The 20,547-nt window shown below is 39.4% G+C and overlaps 1 protein-coding gene across 3 annotated transcripts in view; it reads left to right on the forward strand.

Annotated features, from left to right (window-relative positions):
- Positions 1-10,601: 10,601 nt before the first annotated feature.
- The window catches only part of intu (inturned planar cell polarity protein), a 44,081-nt gene continuing 34,135 nt past the window's right edge, over positions 10,602-20,547 (forward strand). The window contains exon 1 of one of the 3 annotated variants that reach the window (XM_008112043.3): positions 10,602-11,059. In XM_008112043.3, the coding sequence (XP_008110250.2) occupies positions 10,971-11,059 (89 nt within the window). In that variant the 5' untranslated portion in view covers positions 10,602-10,970. Of the gene's footprint in view, positions 11,060-17,213; positions 17,388-20,547 lie in introns of those variants that run through there. The other 2 variants (XM_008112044.3, XM_003221763.4) reach the window with 2 other exon arrangements.

Consider the following 20,547-nt stretch of genomic DNA (forward strand, 5'->3'; position numbering starts at 1 on the left):
TACTCTGTGTTATTGTGGTTTTTTATATTCTGTATTTTATAAACTATATATATATATATATATATATATATATATATACACACACACACACACACACACACACACACACACACACAGTAGAGTCTCACTTATCCAACACTCGCTTATCCAACGTTCTGGATTATCCAACGCATTTTTGTAGTCAATGTTTTCAATACATCGTGATATTTTGGTGCTAAATTCATAAATACAGTAATTACTACATAGCATTACTGTGTATTGAACTCCTTTTTCTGTCAAATTTGTTGTATGACATGATGTTTTGGTGCTTAATTTGTAAAATCATAACCTAATTTAATGTTTAATAGGGTTTTCCTTAATCTCTCCTTATTATCCAACATATTCGCTTATCCAACATTCTGCCAGCCCGTTTACGTTGGATAAGCGAGACTCTACTGTGTATATATATATATATATATATATATATATATATACACACACACACACACACATACACACACACACACATATACATATTGGTGTGTAAGATAGTGACTTTGAGTGGGTGGGGAATCAGTTGGCACCACATATATTTAAGCATAAAACTTGTATTGTGTTTCTCATGTCTTTGTACATTTTAAACATTACTCATCAAGATTTATTATTTATTATTTATTGCATTTATATACTGCTTTTCTTACCCCTGGGGGGACTCAAAGCGGTTCACAACATAATCAATGGCAAAATTCAATGCCTCACAAATACAAACATCAACTATCAAATCAACAACATATGACAATAAAATAAAGCCATTAAAACTACTAAACCTTGACAGCAATCACAGACACAACATAAAACATAACATAAAACATTTAGGCCTCCAACAATTCCGGCAGTCTTTCGATATTCCTTTCATTTGCCAAACGCCTGCTTGAATAACCAGGTCTTGAGTTGTTTCCTAAACACTAGGAGAGAGGGGGCCAATCAGATCTCACTGGAGAGGGATCTCCACAGCCGAGGGGCCACCACTAAGAAGGCCCTGTCTCTCGTCCCCACCAATCGCACATGTGATGGCGGCTGGGCCGAGAGCAGGACCTCCTCAGCTGATCTTAATGCTCTAACTGGCACATAAAGGGAAACGCATTCGGATAGGTAAGCTGGACTAGGACCATTTAGGAATTTATAGGCCAAAGCCAGCACTTTGAATTGTGCTCGGTAGCAGACTGGCAGCCACTGGAGCTGATGCAACGGGGGGGGGGGTGCTCCCTGTATGCCACTCCAGTGAAAAGCTGTTGAACTACTCGAAGCTTCTGAACAGTCTTCAAAGGCAACCCCACTTGGAGTGTGTTGCAGTATTCTATTCGAGATGTAACAAGAGCGAAGACTACCATTGCCAAGTGTGACTTCCCAAGGTACGGGCACAACTCACACACAAGTTTTAATTGTGCAAATGCTCCCCTGGCCACTGCTGAAACCTGAGATTCCAGGCTCAGCTACGAGTCCAGGAGGATTCCCAAGCTGTGAACCTATGTCTTCATGGAAAGTGTAAACCCGCCAGCACAGGCTGTAACCCTATACTTTGTTCGGCCTTATGACTGACCAGGAGCACCTCTGTCTTGTTTGGATTTAGTTTCAATTTGTTTGTCCTTACCCAGACTGTCACAGCTCTCAAGCACTGGTTCAGGACTTGAACAGTGTGTGTGTGTGTGTGTGTGTGCTGAGAGAGAGAGAAAGAGAAACATGTAATGTTCTATGGAAGTAACCAATATTGCTCCTATGAGTAACATGACCATTGTTTTATTTTATTTTAAATTAACTCATCTGTCATTGTTTTCAACTAGGAGTATGTGTTAGTTCATAAGAATAGGACTGGTGGTTGGTTGTTTTCTATGTCTTTTTCCTTTCTTCCTTCTTTTCATTTGTTGATAAGCATATTGATTGGACTATAATCCCCACTGAATGTAATGGGTTTTCTAAATTAGCACATGAAGGAAGGAGCTATTTCTGTTCCATTTATCCCTCACACGTTGGCAGTTCTTAGAGAAACATCTTTGTCTTTCTCACCTTTCTCTTTCTCTCTCTCAACATATACAGTAGAGTCTCACTTATCCAACATATCCGAAGACCAAAATTTGCTTGAAGTCCCTAATATACGGACTTATCATTTGTCTTCTACTAGGCAGACAGCCTTCTCGATTGTAGCCTCTTATTTATGGAATGCCTTGCCAGTTGAAACTCGAACTATCCGAGACTTACTTGCCTTTCAGAAAGCCTGCAAAACCTTTCTCTTCCGACAAGCTTTCGATGGGTGAAAAACTCGGGGCTATGTCTTTTCTTATTGTTATTTTAAAGCTAATTGTATTGTTTTAATCTATTTCTGTAAACCGCTCCGAGCCAAACTGGGAGTAGCGGTATACAAGTCTAATAAATGAAATAAATAATAAATAAATAAATAAACAGGCCAGCAGAACGTTGGATAAGCGAATATGTTGGATAATAAGGAGGGAATAAGGAAAAGCCTATTAAACATCAAATTAGGTTATGATTTTACAAATTAAGCATCAAAACATCATGTTATACGACAAATTTGACAGAAAAAGTAGTTCAAGACGGAGTAATGCTATGTAGTAATTACTGTATTTACGAATTTAGCACCAAAATATCACAATGTATTGAAAACATTTACTAAAAAACGCTCACTTATCCAGAACGTTGGATAAGTGAGTGTTGGATAAGTGAGACTCTACTGTATATATACAGTAGACTCTACTGTATTATACACACAAACACACACACACATGTTGACTGTATGATGTGACAGGTAGATATAAATCACACCATACAGTCAACAGTATCTAAAATGAGATTTACCGTTTCTAAAGGCTTCACAGGAAAGGATTTATCATGCCATTTCCTTATCTCCTTCACAGAATTTCAAAAGTTGTCCAGACAACATTGGCCAAGATATTATTCAGTATCAGTCAGAGACAAAGCTCTGCTAGTATGCTTACAATGGAGGTCTGGAGGGTGGTGGCTATATTGAAGAGTATAATCCTGCTACTTCCCCCTTTGTGATCTGTTCCATTTAAACCAGTTCCGCTCATTTCTTCTATATAAAGTGTGGCCATAATGCAGCCCTCCTGATATTGAGCTGTGTTTTCCATCAGTCCCGGCCAGCATACCCCATAGTGAGGACTTGCAATCAAATGACATTTGCAGAACTGCACTTTCCCACGCCAATCCATATGCTGCTGAGTTAATACCAACCATATGTAATTTTAAGGGAATTTTCCTCACTAGACCTCGAGATTGGAAGAAGTTCCATGTTGCTTTCTGAAATGTCCTAGGATCATGGTTTTTTGATCTAACTGCTGTGAAGCTGTTTTCTCAATTTGATGTTAACTCAAGAAGCTTAATTATTGTCATGGCTTATGTCATAATATGGTTGAAGATTTAAATCTCGAGAGTCCTCAAACCACATTCCTTCTGCCCTCTTCCTCTGTGCACCTAGTATGTCAAGCACAGAGCTTGGAAAACTATTTGAGGGACAACAACTCCCAGAATCCTCAAAAAGTAATATTTCCAAGCTCTGCTGAAGAAAACTCTAGTCATCAGCTCCAGTTGCCCCAATCTTTAACAATGTTAGCACTACAGGCAGTCCCCAAATTGCAAACATCTGACTTGCAAATGACTTATAGTTAAGAATGGGGGTAAGACAACAGGAAGAGAGAAATCTACCCCTCAGAAGGGAAATTTACTGCTGAAAGAGTTATCATGGAGAAAAGTTGAAGCTTTATCACCAATCCTTGTTTCCACAACATGCCATTTAAAAAAACAATTGTCACAGGGACAGAAATTGAGGTAAAATCTTCTGAACAGGGACACAGAAAGCAGAATAAGCACTACAGGAGTGTTAACTCTTCCCTATGCTATCCCGGTGGTGCAGCAGGTTAAACCACTGAACTGCTAAAACGATAAAATACAGATCATAATTAAAAGCACATATAAAATAAGCTCTACAGGAGAGGTGACATTTGGGCTTCCTAAACTGCAATACCCCAGAGGCACAGCAGATTAAACTGCTGAGCTGCTGAACTTGTTGACCAAAAGGTTGACGGTTTGAATCCAGGGAACAGGTTGAGCTCCTGCTGTTAGCCCCAGCTTCTGCCAACCTAGCAGTTCGAAAACATGCAAGTGTGAGTAGATCCAGCGGGAAGGTAACAGTGCTCTATGCAGTCATGCTGGCCACATGACCTTGGAGGTGTCTATGGACAACGCCGGTTCTTCGGCTTAGAAATGGAGATGAGCACCAACCCTCAGAGTCGGACACAACTAGACTTAATGTCGGGGGAAAAACCTTACCTATGATATCCAAAGTTAATGTATATATATATATTTGGCTGAAGTACACTTTAAAATGTACCTTCTCTGACTTACATACAAATTCAACTTAAGAACAAACCGACAGAACCTATCTTCTTCATAATTTGGGGACTGCCTGTATGTGATATTTTGTCTCTTTCCTTCTTTGAAAACTGCTCTCTATTACGGACCTCATAAATTTTTGACATCAAAAAAATAATAATAATAAGTGAGGTGTAGCCAACACCTTCCTACCGTCTGCCAAAAGCTTTTGCAGGAAATGGGGAGAAATCCATTGTTTTCTCTGACATCTTTTATAGTATTTACAATGTTGGCTGCACATACTCCAAGCGCATATTCTTGTCTTCTCATTTAATTGATTTTTATCTATTGAATGTTGTATACTGTAGTTATAATTGTCTCAATAGTCCCAACTGGCATATAAAATATGTATAAAATTGCAATGGATTCCCCACAACTGCCAAAAGTGTTTTTGTGGCAAAAGCACATGGCCCTAATCTGGATTAACCCAAAGATTTGCTTTGATTGTTTTTATTAGAAAAAAGGACAGTGCAGGTCGTAGGTAAACCATTTTTATAAAATAGTTAATGCAATGTCATGGACTTTGGGTGACCTTTTTACTGAAGTTGCCAGGAATGTAACCTTGAGACCTTTTGCATTAGAAGTATGCTCCTTACTTTAAGAGATGTCACTTTTGTCTTACTAATAGCAAGGAAAATTGTATTACGGAGAATAATGTTAGGGCATTTACATAAGTGAAGCGTAAATGCGTTTCTTTTCTGTTCCTTCTCTTTCTTTCACTTGAAGCATAGAACACCAGAAATCATGATCCATATAAGTAGAAATGTGATATTTAATTTTCTTTTACAATATTTCTCAATCCTATGAAATGTTTTATGATCTAATTTTTCTTTGTGAAAGACCATTATAAAGAGATGAGATCTGCATTTTGAGAAATAGAGAAAGCTAGTAACTGCCTATTTCTCTCTCCAAGAGACTTTTAATGTAATTTCCATATGTATTGTGTATTTAGAAGATTTATATCGCTAGCCTTTCACTTATAAGACTCTGTAAATTGTCTTTTTTTTAAAAAAAAACCCTATTTATTTATTTAAACATGTACTTATATCTCACCCTTTATCATAGGATCTGAGGACAGCATAAAAAATAAGCAATTTCAAATACTCTGATTAACTAACCCAGCACCCATTTTATAACATCATCCAGTGTAAATACTTTAAACAAGATAAAAATAAATTTAATAAGACAACAGTCGAACAAGTTTAAAAGTTTCGTTTTAAAAACATATTTTGGTTTCACCCAAGAAAGAAACCAATACAAGCTTCAGTCATACCATCAAGAAAAGGCATTCTGCACCTGGGGCTGGATGGATCGATACTACCTATTTCCCATGATGATCTCAGATTATTTGCTTTGAACTGGATTATATGAATCTCCACTTCCAGATAATCTGAGATAAACAGATAATCTGGGGTTCCTTCCACACAGCTGAATAAAATCCCACATTATCTGCTTTGAACTGAAATATATGGCAGTGTGGAATAAGATAACACAGTTCAAAGTAAATATTGTGGGATTTTCTGTATTGATATTCTGGGTTATATGGCTATGTGGAAGGGCTCTGGGATCAGATCTTCAGATATAGGGCAATGTAGAAGGGACCTCCCATTTCTTACTTCTCCCACTGATAGGTACAGAGACTGGTTCTCCTGCAAGCTCCAGATTTCAGGCAAATGTATATAGAGAGAAAGGCGCTCCATTCAATTATTGAAGTCTCAAGCCATTTAGAACTTCAGATTAAAAGTGAATTGACAACCAACACATAGAAACACAGTACCTTTGGAGTAATGTGGAGTAGTTGTTCTTGGACTAAGGGTTCATCTACACTGTAAAATTAATGCAGTTTGACATCACTTTAACTGCCATGGCTCAATACTATTGAATCCTGAGATGTGTAGTTGATGCAGCACCAACACTCTTTGGTTGTGAAGACTAAGGTCCTTGTAAAAGTACAATCCCCATGGTTCTATAGCATTGAGTCTGTAACTGTAATTAAACAGTTTAGTGTAGATGAACCCAAGAACTCTAGGAGACCAGGATTAAAGTTCCTGCTCAACCATGAAAATCCATTGGGTGACCATAGACAAATCATACTCTCTCGGCCTTAAAGGAAGACAACAGCAAACCTCTGAATGAATCTTTCCAAGAAAACTTTATAATTAGTTCACCGTAAGTCAGAATCAATTTGAAGGGACTCAGTAATGCCAGGAACAGTTCTTTTAAGATCAAGAGATAGATTGAGGATGATGATGATGATGATAGATCAGGGGTCCTCAAACTTTTAAAGCAGAGGGCCAGTCCACAATCCTTCAGACTGTTGAGGGGCCGAATTATCATTTGAAAAAAAAAACCCGAACAAATTCCTATGCACACTGCACATGTCTTATTTGTACAGCAAAACAGCAACAACAATGAAAGAACAATATAATATTTAAAATTGAAAACAATTGTAACCAACATAAACCTATCAGGATTTCAATGGGAAGTGTGGGCCTGCTTCTGGCCAATGAGATAGTCAAGTTAATTAGGATTGTTGTTGTTGTGTGCCTTCAAGTCATTTCAGACTTTGGGTGAGCCTAAGTCTAAAATTATTTATTTATTCATTTACACATTTATTTACTATATTTATATCCCGCCCTTCTCACCCCGAAGGGGACTCAGAGCAGCTGTATGTACATACAATGTATTATTAGCATAGCACAATATTAGCATTATATATTACTATATTGAACTATACCACTATACTGTAATATTATATGTAATATATAACATATAATTAATATTATTATATGGTATTATTATTAGTATGGTATAACATGATAATATTATTATCAATATTATATGTAAATACAATATATTATATTATTTAAAATGATATAAAATATTATATTATAAAACTGAGGGAGGGGGCCAGGTAAATGACCTTGGAGGGCCGCATCCGGCCCCCGGGCCTTAGTTTGGAGACCCCTGTGATAGATGATAGAAAAAAGTACTCTGGTCAGGGATCTTGCTGCTGCATGTTTCACAATGGGGTTTTGAAGGAAAGACTGGATTGTACAAAGAGACATCTCATTCCATTTTCCAGGACCTAATAATTCTGTTGCACGGGTTTTTATGTGACAGAGTTTGGTCAACATGTAGCTTAATCCAGTTTTTCACTGATTCATTTTGTAATTTCAATATAATAAATTAACTAAGTGGGTTGATTACATAATCAAAAACCCTTCCTGATGACCTAAAATGAGCTTCCCGTTAACTGAGAAGGAGAATGTGTCATTTACACTGAGTTGTTTATAAAAACGGAAGAGGAAGTGCATTTTAAAAGATGATGACAGTCAATCTTGCGTTTCATTTTCTTTGCATTACATAAGCTGGATCTACACTGCCCTATATCCTAGGATCTGATCCCTGATTATCTGCTCATCCCAGATTATATAGCAGTGGATACTCATATAATCCTGTTCAAATCTGGGATCAGATCCTGGGATATAGGGCAATGTAGATCCAGCCTTAGAATCACATTGCCATTACTGTCCAAACTCATTTCTGAATATAGTTCTGAGATGTTTGGTGTTTTTTGCACATATAGCTGGTATACAATTTTCCTAAAATATGGATTTTATCAATGTTTCTCATTAAGTAAAATGTACGTATATTTTGGGGGGGCCTGGTGGCACAGTGTGTTAAAGCGCTGAGCTGCTGAACTTGCAGACCAAAAGGTCCCAGGTTCAAATCCTAGGAGCGGATGAGCGCCCGCTGTTAGCCCCAGCTCCTGCCAACCTAGTAGTTCGAAAACATGCAAATGTGAGTAGATCAATAGGTACTGCTCTGGCAGGAAGGTAACGGCACTCCATGCAGTCATGCCGGCCACATGACCTTCGAGGTGTCTACAGACAACGCCGGCTCTTCGGCTTAGAAATGGAGATGAGCACCAACTCCCAGAGTCGGACATGACTGGACTTAACATCAGGGGAAACTTTTACCTTTACTTTACGTATATTTCAACGATATGCATTTTTGCTATGTTTTTGTGGGTTTTCCTGCTTCATTGAAATATATCAGAAGCCTCAAAAATGAATAGATTTCAGGTGCAAGATGTGTTTATTGTCATTGCCCATCTTACTATGTACACTGATTGTGTCATGTCTGGAATTCCTACCAGTATTTTAAAAACTCTCAATTCAGGACAGTAAATAAAGAACGCCACTCAAAAAACAGAGGAATTCCAGACATAAATCAATCAGGGCCAGCTATTTATTTATCGTGTCAGAAGCGAACCGAGGGTACAAGTTGTAATATATTTGAAAACACAAAGTTTAAAAAGAAGAAAAAAATGGCATTATACTAAATGTCCTTTGACCAGTAGCTGGCCACTTGGAGTGCATATGATGTTGCTGTAAGAAGGTCCTCCACTGTGCATATGGCAGGACTCAGACTGCATTGTAATAGGTGGTCTGTTTGGTCTTCTCCACACTTGCTTGCTGTGGTCTCCACTTTGTAGCCCCATTTCTTGAGGCTGGCTCTGCATCTCGTGGTGCCAGAGCACAGCCTGTTCAGCACCCTCCAAGTCGCCCAGTCTTCTGTGTGCCCAGGAGGGAGTCTCTCATTCGGCATCAGCCACTGATTGAGATTCCGGGTTTTAGTCTGCCACTTTTGGACTCTCTCTTGCTGAGGTGTTCCTGCGAGAATCTCTGTAGATCTTAGAAAACTATTTCTTGATTTAAGGTGTTGCCGTGCTGGCTGATACCCGAACAGGGGTTGGCCAGAGATGTCAATGCCTTGGTTCTTTCATTGCTGGCTGCCAACACCTCCCAACAATAGATTCCCCAGGCAATAAGCAGCAAGACCTTGAAGCTGAAAAGCTATTCAATGCTAATCAAGGTGGCCAATTGCAACATCCACACCTGCCTCAAACAGGCAAGAGTTCTTTCTCCCACCTTGAATATTCCACAGATATATAAACCCCAATTACATAGTTTCCTACAGACTTCACAACTTCAGAGGATGCCTGCCATAGATGCAGGCGAAATGTCAGGAAAGAATGCTTCTGGAAAATGACCCTTTATGGTTTTAGTGTTTACTGAGATTGCTCCTCCATCCCTATTTTTGATCGCCCTTATACCTCCTAGGAGCCCTATTCAGAGTTATATTCAAATTTACCCTCGGAATGTTTAGTTATTATTATTATTATTATTATTATTATTATTATTATTATTGTCCTAGTTTTAATTCTGTTGATGTGGTCTATTGCTTTATGTAGTTATAATGTTTTTAATCGATTGTTCTGTGTTTTAACTTGTGTTGTTGGGCTTGTCCCCATATGAGCCATGCCGAGTCCCTTCAGGGAGATGGAAGTAGGATACAAAAATAAAGTTGTTGTCATTATTAAATTATTATTATTATTATTGACACAACGACACAGTATGACACAGCAAACAAGATAGACATGCGGGATTTTGTATCACGAAATCACAAGTCGAACACCTCCCAAGTGTTTAGGACTGTGTGATGTATTTTCGGATGATGTCTGCAGATCCCAGTAGGGTGGCCTTTTGCAGTTGACAGATCGTAAATTTTTGTTGTTGTTGTTGTTGTTGTTGTTGTTGTTGTTGTTGTTGTTATTATTATTATTATTATTATTATTATTATTATTATTATTATTATTATTATTATTATACAGCCCAGAAAACTCAAAATAACAAAGTGATTCCGGCCATGAAAGCCTTTGACAACACATTTTGGAGAGAAATGCAAACTTAACACATTTCTATCCCAACACTATTTATGCTTCATGTAAAGATAAAGTTGCCTCTCTGGAATCCATCAGAATTAATGCAGTTTGATACCTCTTTATCTGCCATGGCTAAATGCTATGAGGATGTGATTTGGTGAGGCACCACTGCTATTTGGCAAGGAAGGTGCTCCTGCAATTCAATATCTGTTCATTTAGAATCCATGGCAGGAGCATCATCCCCGTTGTGTTTATGTTTATATTTACACAAGACTGCAACTTGATGTTAAAGGCGTTTATAATCCCTCCCTGCTCGTTTATAGCACAAAAGGGAGGTCTTTAAGACCTCGGAGAATATCTTGGAAGGAGGAGAAGGGAAGACGGAGAAATTACCACCTGCTTTGCAAAGTTTTGTATTTGGATCAAAGTTTGCGGTTGTCGCCGGAAGGTCGCTTGCCTTTCTCTCTCTCTCTTGCAGATGACCAGAGATCTTTGTCACCTAACTTGAAAAATAGTTGGGAAGTTGAGGTTTTCAAGGAGGAGCTGGGATCGCAGGAAACTCCCCGATTCCCTCCAAGATGGGGGCTGCTCAATTTTGAAGCAATCGGACGGAGCATCAGTTTCCCTTTGCTTCTCCCTTGCTGCTGCTGCTTTTGCCAAGGCGATTGGTAGTACAGTATACACATAATATATCCATCCCTGCATGAAACCCGATGACTTCTGCAGGCGCCGTTTCCTCCCGGTGCCATGAAGGAAAAGGCGAGGAAGAAGAGGGGAAAGTGCCTCCTTCTGCAGCATGTTCCGCGTGAGCAAGCCCAGCATCCCCAGACCCTTCGCCAAGAACTTGGAGGCTCTGGATTCCGTGGAGAGCATCCTGCTCCATAGGTCAGTATGAATCCCGACTGGGTTTTTCCTAACCCAAGGGGCATCTACAGCAGGCATAGGCTGTTAGGGATTGTGGGAGTTGAAGTCCAAAACAGCTGGAGGGCCAAAGTTTGCCCATGCCTGCTGTAAATGCATCCCAGCACACTATCAATCTAATGGCGCTTGCTCTTTGTATAAGTTTTGCTTTCTTTCCTACATGTGTTTAGGAGATCACACATCACACATACACACATGTCATATCTGCCTACTTCTTTATCTTGGATTAATTCAGAATAACTCTTCCTGCTTCATCCATCCAGCACACAAATCCTGGATTAAGGTGCTGGCTCTTGGACTTTCTGCTATAATTCCTGTCTGGAATTTCTGCATATTGAAGAAATGCTCCATATGGTAGTGGATTCTGGCATCTATTGTAAAAGACTGGCAGTCCCCAAGTGTAACTCCAGCCAAATATCTATCTATCTATCTTTAGCTTTGGATAGCATAGGGAAGGGTTAGCACCCCTGTGATGTTTGTTTTGTGGTCAATGCCCCTGTTCAGAAGATTTCATTTCACTTTCTGTCCCTGTTATAGTCGGATTTTTTGGGTGGGATGGCTTGTTGTGGAAGCAAGGATTGCTGAGAAAGCTACAGTGGAGACACCTTTCTCCCATGATAACTTCCAGGAGTGAATTTCCCTTCCAAGGAGTAGATTTCTCTCACTTCCTGTTGTCTCACCCTCATTCTTAACTATGAGTTGTTTGTAAGTTGGATGTTTGTAACTGACTATACACCTTTAGTTTGTATGTGACACTGACCAGGCTTCTTTGGAATTATTGGTCCCGTGAGATTCTCAATGTTTTTTCCACAGGTTGACAACACTTTCTTTCCCACACACACTTTGATGGTACAAATTAATTCCAAACAAAAAGATGTTTTTGTGCATTTTTATATGTTTACTGTTGAAAAACGTAGAGAAGAAGAAATGTTTATTTATTTATTTCCAATATTTATATCCCGCCCTTCTTACCCGAAGGGACTCAGGGTGGCTTACAACAAATGGCAACAACTTCAATGTCTACACATAGTTAAAAATCATAACAGTACATAGAATCAATTAAAAACTATTAAATACAATATAAAAATTTAATGGTTAGATCCATTCGTCCAAGAAACATCACGCTGTAGCCATAAATCGGTCCATGTCGTCTTTGTCTCAGCACTGTTGGCAGAGAAGGCTAAAGACCTTGTGAAAGGATAGCTCTCATGATCTTATAGCATTGAGCCATGGCAGCTAAAGTGGTGTCAAATTGAGTTAATTCCTCAGTGTAGATGCACCCTTAGTTTTTGACATAAATAAGTGTTAATTCTTCTGAATACAAGACATGTCAGAAAAAGAGGAGAAAGGAGGAGCTCCAGAATCCCATGATTATAAGTCAGAAATAACTTAAAGGCAAGCAACAGCAACAGCAACAACACCATAAATGAGATATATATGCACAGAGGTAAAACTCAAACTAGTCTTCCTGTTCTAAGTGGAACTGAAAATGAGATGATATTAATTTGCACTGTGGGAAATGTCCAGTGAGTTTTTCTGCTTGACTATGCAATAAAGGAACTATATTTGGTTGTTTTCATATAGTTTAATTTATTAGACCCTTGACATACGCTTGAGGAGCAGACCTTGGCCTCTATGTAATAAGAGAAGCATAATGCTGCTTACAGAAGTGGCAATTCAGCACAGCTACTGCTGTGGTTTGACATGACCAGCTGAAATAAAGCCACAACTGGCAGTTATTAAAGTAACACACAAGGACTATGTTTGTTGAAATGATGAGTCGCAATGTATATTATGACCCTGAAATTTATCCACAGGGCTGATCAATGTAATACTATAAGAAAAGAAGCAAGAAAAACACCATGGGGGTGGCTCTCTTTCTATAGAGAGTAGTATTTATGATTAGAACAACAATAAAAGCTTTTGAAGAATTCTTGAGAGTCAATGTTAATAGCAATGTTACAACACAAGGTGCATCTACACTGTAGAATTAATGCAGTTTGATACCACTTTAATTGCATGGCTCAATGCTATGGAATGGGAGTTGTAGTTTGGTGAGGAACTGCATTCTTTTGCAGAGAAGGCAAAATGCCTTGCAAAACTACAACTCTCGTGATTCCACAGCATTGAACCATGGCAGTTAAAGTGGTATCAAACTGATTTATTCTACAGTGTAGAAGATGTATCCAAAATGAAATTACAACTCTCGTGATTCCACAGCATTGAACCATGGCAGTTAAAGTGGTATCAAACTGATTTATTCTACAGTGTAGAAGATGTATCCAAAATGAAGCATTTGGCAGTGTTCCAGTTCAGGGCTCCAGCACCCAGCCAAGGCCTCTCCCTGTTGTTTCCTGCTCCAGTTTTCGCTGTCATGACCACTCGCCTTTCTTAGCTCCAACCGGACTATATTATTTCCCTCCTTTGAGATTTTTTGTAATTATGCAAACCCTGGAAGCCTGCAGTGTTTCCCATAAAGTCGCACACAGAGGGAGAGGAAATGATTATAACCTGAATCTACACTAGAATTTTTAGATAACAACATTCATTTTTATTGTTACATATAATAAATAATAATAATAATATTTTCTTCTGATGGGAAAAATAATGCTCTAAAGAGGAGAAGCTCTGCTGTGCCTGTCCCCTTACTCCCAGCAATCCATCTTGTCCTCAGCTATTATGGCTGTCTTGCACAAAGAAGACTTTGCGGTCAACATGGCTTGCTGCCATAACAAAAGTTGAGGACCAAAACGGGGCAGTGAAAAGTAGTGCTGTTTTCATACAGAGTGGATACAAGGCAGCAATGTAAACAAGTAAGGGCATGACCCTATATGGTTCCACGGGAGGAAGCCCAGTAAACTCAATAGGGTTTACTTTTGAATAAATACACAGGCTGTCAGTCTTGGGGTGCATCTACACTGTAGAATCAATGCTACAGAATCACGTGAGATGTTGTTTGATGAGACACCAGCTGTTTTTGAAAGAGAAAGCTTATAAAACTACAACTTCCAGAATTCTATAACACTGAGCCAGGGCAGTTAAAGTGGTACAGTAGAATCTCACTTATCCAAGCTAAACGGGCCAGCAGAAGCTTGGACAAGCGAATATCTTGGATAATAAGGATTGATTAAGGAAAAGCCTATTAAACAGCAAATTAGGTTATGATTTTACAAATGAATCACCAAAACTTCATGTTCTACAACAAATTTGACAGAAAAAGTAGTTAAATACGCAGTAATGCTATGTAATTACTGTATTTACGAATTTAGCACCAAAATATCACGATATATTGAAAACATTGACTACAAAAATGGCTTGGATTATCCAGAGGCTTGGATAAGCGAGGCTTGGATAAGTGAGACTCTACTGTATCAAGTTATATTATTTCTACAGTATAGTAGATGTATCCACAGAGAAAGACTTAAGGTGCATCTACACCAGGAATGGGCAAACTTTGGCCCTCCTGATGTTTTGGACTTCAACTACCACAATTCCTAACAGCCTACCAGAGTTGAAGTCCAAAGCACCTGGTGGGCTGAAGTTCGTCCATGCCTGATCTACACTGTAGAATTAATGCAGTTTGACATCACTTCAATTTCTGTGGAGCAATGCTATGGAATCCTAAGAGTGGTGGTTTGCACTCTTGGGCAAAGAAGGCTAAACAGCTTGTAAAGCTACAACTCTCAGGATCCTGTAGCATTGAGCCATAGTGTTTGAAAGGGAGTCAAATTGCATTAACTCTGCAGTGTAGATGCACCCTGAGAATGACTGCCACCTAAAATTAAAAACTGCAGTTGAAATAGCCTCCAATAATATCTTATTTCTCTATATTACAGAGTCTATAAACCACTAGTTATATGACACATAATATTCTAATTATAGAAGAACTCTTTTTTTTTGGTAGGCTTAGTTGAGTTGTTTTGTTAGCTCTTCTGTGGTTCCCATATGTTTGTATCCTTTAAAAAAATGAGTAATTATGGTTTGCTTGCTAGACATTTGTGGGCCAGGCAGCTGGGCTGTGCAATACTCTAGATCAAAAGGCATCAATAATGCTATAAAAGTGTAATCCTAAGCATTTTTTAAAAAGGTAAAGATTTTCCTCTGACATTTCATGCGGCCCGCCCTGTATATATATATATATATATATATATATATATATATATATATATATATATATATATAGTGTTGCATTGTACATGATTTTATTGTATTGTTTAATTGTATTATGATATGTTGTTTTATATTTTGCTATATTGTACTGTTCTGGGCATGGCCCCATGTAAGCCGCCCCGAGTCCCCGTTGGGGAGATGGTGGCGGGGTATAAATAAAGTTTTATTATTATTATTATTATTATTATTATTAAGTCTAGATGTGTCCAACTCTGGTGGGTACTCATCTCCATTTCTAAGCCCAAGAACTGGTGTTGTCCATAGACACCTCCAAAGTCATGTGGCCGGCATGACTGCATCTCCATCACCGTTACCATCTCGCCAAAGTGGTACCTATTGATCTACTCACATTTGCATGTTTTCAAACTGCTAGGTTGGCAGAAGCTGGGGTTAACAGCGGGAGCTCACCCTGGTCCCCGGATTGGAACTGCCAACCTTTCAATCAGCAAGTTCAGCAGCTCAGCAGTTTAACCCGCTGCATGCTTAGAGGGCCTAAATAACCTAAAGCCACAGATCCCAATTGATCTTGAAAGCTAAGCAGGGTCGGCTATGGTTAGTATTTGGATGGGAGGCCATCAGGTGCTGCAGGTTAAATTTCGGAGAAAAGAAGTGGCAAAAATAGCCCAACGGTGCATCTACCCTGTAGAACTAATGCAGTTTGACACTACTTTTAACTGCCATGGCTCTATATCAGGCAATGGCAAACTTCGGCCCTTCAGGTGTTTTGGACAGCCTGTTGGCTGTTAGGAATTGTTGGAATTGAAGTCCAAAACACCTGGAGGGAGGACCGAAGTTTGCCCAAGCCTGCTCTCTATTGTATCCTGGGATATATAGTTTAGTGAGGCACCAGAATCCTTTGGCAGAGGCTATTTAATACCACGTAAAACTACAACTCTCAGAGTCCCATAGCATTGAGCCATGTCAGTCTCATGGAACTTGGGGTGTGTAGTTTTATAAGAGAATTTAGATATGTTGCTGTGAATTTTCTGGGCTGTATGGCCATGTTCCAGAAGCATTCTCTCCTGACGTTTCACCCACATCTATGGCAGGCATCCTCAGAGGTTGTGAGGTATATGGAGAAACTAGACAAGGAAGGTTTATATATCTGTGAGAGTGAAATAACTCATATCTGCTTGAGACAAGTGTGAATGTTTCCATTCGCTACTTTGATTAGCATTGAATAGCCTTGCAGCTTCAAGGACTGGCTGCTTCGTGTCTGGGGGAATCCTCTGTTGGAAGGTGTTAGCTGGCCCTGATTGTTTCCTGTCTGGCATTCCCATGTTTTCTGAGTGTTGTTCTTTATTTACTGTCCTAATTTTCAAGTTTTTAAAAAAAATACTGGGAGCCAGATTTTGTTCATTTTCATGGTTTCCTCCTTTCTGTTAAAATTGTCCACATGCTTGTGGATTTCAGTGGCTTCTTTGTGTAGTCTGACATGGTGGTTCTTAGAGTGGTCCAGCATTTCTGTGTTCTCAAATAATATGCTGTGTCCAGGTTGGTTCATCCAGTACTCTGCTATGGCTGACTTCTCTGGTTAAGCTAGTCTCCAATGCCTTTCATGTTCCTTGAGTCGTGTTTGGGCAATGCTGCGTTTGGTGCTCCCTATGTGGACTTGTCCACAGCTGCATGGTGTACGGTAGACTCCTGAGACGCCAGGAGGAATGCTTCTGGAACGTGGCCATACAGTCCGGAAAACTCACAGCAACCCAGTGATTCCGGCCATGAAAGCTTGGGACAACACATCGAATTTAGCTGTCTCAGTCAAAGAGCTCTGGGGCCATGGCAGTGAAAACAATATCAGACAGAATTAGAGCAACAGGGACTGGGTTTTGTTTTGGTTTTTTTGGATTCAGAGAAAGGCTCCACGCAGTAGGCCCGGGCAGAGCTTCTTTGGTTGCCATGACTCCCCGCAACTTCGACCAATGGGAAAGCGGCGCCGGGGTCACGTGCTTCCCCTCGGGCTTCCGGCTCATGGCGGCGGGAAGGTGCGGGTCTATTGCTGCTGAGGCTGAGCTGCTCTTACTATGGAGGGTCCGCCGCCAGAGCAGCATGGAGGCCGCGGGAGTCCTGTTTTGAGTGAGAGTGGCCGCTCGTCCTCGTCGTCTTCGTCCTGCAGCTCAGAGTAAGAAGCAGGCCAGGGTTGCAATTTGAATGGAAAGAGGAATCGGGCCTCTTCCCTTCTTTGGGAACTGCGTCGACACTCTACAATGAATGCAGATTGACACCACTTTAACTGCCAGGGCTTAGTGCTATGGGATCCTGGGAGTTGTAGTTTTACAAGGTCTTTAGCCTTTCTTCCAAAAAGGACTGATGCCTCACCAAACTACAAACTCTAGAATGTATTGTATTATAATATACAATAATATATAATACTAGCTGTACCCGGCCACGCGTTGCTGTGGCTTAGTCTGGTGGTGTTGGTCAGTCTACATTAGGTTGTATTTATGCTGTGACCTCCACCTTCTTTATACTCACATTAGTAGTAGTATTTGAAGTTTGTTACCTTCTTCAATTTTTGTGTTGATTGATAATTGCTTGAGATCCCTGTTGTCTTTGGTTTGTTGTTAGTTGTAATGTCTGATTCTGCTGAGTGCGGGTTATATTTTTATTGTGGTACAATAGTCCTTTTTTTGTTTTGCCTGTGTAGGTGTTTATTATTGTTGTTGTTGTTGTGGTCATGAAGGTTGGAAAAGTTAGATGCTACTGTATTGTTTTTTGGAGGCCCAGTGTAGCACTGACTGGCCTCTCAGCCTCAGTGCCTGGCTGTTTCTTGCCTGTGATGGTGTTGATTCTTATTGTTGTTGTTGTTTTCATTGTTATTATTGTAATTGTTTTTTTGGAGGCCAAGTGTGAATGTAGGGATTGGGGAGGTGGATGAGTTGTGTTGTCAAATTTTGTATTTGTTATAGTCACAATGCGTTGTTGTGAGTTTTGTGGGTCCGGATTGTGGTTTTGTGGTGTAGTTGTGTTGTTACAACCGGGAGAAAAGACTTTTGTGTTGTGTTGTCAAGTTTTGTATTTCTGAGGCGTTTAGTTGTGTGCCAAGTTTTGTATTTCTGGGGCGTTTAGTTGTGTTGTTATAGTCACGATGCACTGTTGTGAGTTTTGTGGGTCCGGATTGTGGTTTTGTGGTGTGGTTGTGTTGTTACAATCGGGCGGGAATGCTTTTATGTTGTGTTGCCAAGTTTCATATTTCTGGAGCATTTAGTTGTGTTGTTATAGTCACGATGCGTTGTTGTGAGTTTTGTGGGTCCAGTGTGGTTTTGTGGTGTGGTTGTGTTGTTACAACTGGGAGGCAAGGCTTTTGCATTGTTTTGCCAAGTTTTGTGTTTCTGGGGCATTTAGTTGTGTTGTTATAGTCATCATGCGTTGTTGTGAGTTTTTTGGGTCCGGATTGTGGTTTTGTGTTGTGGTTGTGTTCTTACAACTGGGAGGCAAGGCTTTTGCGTTGTGTTGTCAAATTTTGTATTTCTGGGGCGTTTAGTTGTGTTGTAGTCACAATGCGTTGTTGTGAGTTTTGTGGGTCCAGATTGTGGTTTTGTGGTGTAGTTGTGTTGTTACAACCGGGAGGCAAGGCTGTGTTGTGTTGTCAAGTTTTGTATTTCTGGGGCGTTTAGTTGTGTGCCAAGTTTCGTATTTCTGGGGCGTTTAGTTGTGTTGTTATAGTCACGATGCATTGTTGTGAATTTTGTGGGTCCGGATTGTGGTTTTGTGGTGTGGTTGTGTTGTTACAACCGGGAGGCAAGGCTTTTGCGTTGTGTTGTCAAGTTTTATATTTCTGGGGTGTTTAGTTGTGCGCCAAGTTTCATATTTCTGGGGCATTTAGTTGTGTTGTTATAGTCACGATGCGTTGTTGTGAGTTTTATGGGTCCGGATTGTGGTTTTGTGGTGTGGTTGTGTTGTTACAACTGGGAGGCAAGGCTTTTGCATTGTGTTGCCAAGTTTTGTATTTCTGGGGCGTTTCGTTGTGTTGTTATCGCAAGATGCGTTGTTGTGAGTTTTGTGGGTCCGGATTGTGGTTTTGTGGTGTGGTTGTGTTGTTGTAACCTGGAGGCAAGCCTTTTGCATTGTGTTGCCAAATTTCGTATTTCTGGGATGTTTAGTTTTGTTGTTATAGTCACTGCGCAAACAACTTTATCATTTTATATATATAGATAATATATTGTATATACAAATATTGATGTTATAATGTAATACAATATAATATTAATAATAAAATATAATAATGTTAATTACATATTATATGTTACATGTAATATTACTAATAATACAGTATAGTGGTATAGTACAATATAGTAATATATAATGCTAATATTGTGCTATGGTAATAATATAATATATTGTATTATGTACATATAATTTGTAAGCTGCTCTGAGCCCCCTGCAGGGTGAGAAGGGCGGGATTTAAATGTAGTAAATAAATCAATAGTATACAATTTACCACCATAACAGTTAAAATGAGGTCAAATACATTAATTTTACAGTGTAGAGCAGGCATGAGCAAACTTCAGCCCTCCAGGTGTTTTGGACTTCAACTGCCACAATTCCTAATACCCTATCGGCTATTAGTTTGTCCATGCCTGATGTAGAGCCAGCCCTTTACTCTTTTGAGTTACCAGCATCCCCAACTGTTGTCCCAAGAAGTACATTTTCTGTATTGCGCTCATTCATATGTGCAATTTAGGCAATCACTCATTTCTATATGTTGGGGATTAGAGCATCTTGTTCTGGAGTAATTTGTCCAATGGTTGTCAAAGCTGAGCAGTAAAATGTGAGGAGCTGATAGGAAGAAAATAAATTCATCTGAGATTTATTTTGTGTCAAAAACATTTCATAAATAAATACAGTAGAGTCTCGCTTATCCAACATAAACGGGCCAGCAGAACGTTGGATAAGCGAATATGTTGGATAATAAGGAGGGATTAAGGAAAAGCCTATTAAACATCAAATTAGGTTATGATTTTACAAATTAAGCATCAAAACATCATGTTATACAACAAATTTGACAGAAAAAGTAGTTCAATACTCAGTAATGCTATGTAGTAATTACTGTATTTACGAATTTAGCACCAAAATATCATATATTGAAAACATTGACTACAAAAATGCGTTGGATAATCCAGAACGTTGGATAAGCGAGTGTTGGATAAGTGAGACTCTACTGTAAGTATAAAACTGATAAAATAAAGGTAGCACAAGCATCTAAATAATTTTAGACTAAAATGGGCAACAGTGACTGCACTGTCTGTAGTTTTAAACAGTTCTTCCTCTGTGCATGAGGC

Source organism: Anolis carolinensis, chromosome 5 (assembly GCF_035594765.1).
Source record: "Anolis carolinensis isolate JA03-04 chromosome 5, rAnoCar3.1.pri, whole genome shotgun sequence".
Lineage (NCBI taxonomy): Eukaryota > Metazoa > Chordata > Lepidosauria > Squamata > Dactyloidae > Anolis > Anolis carolinensis.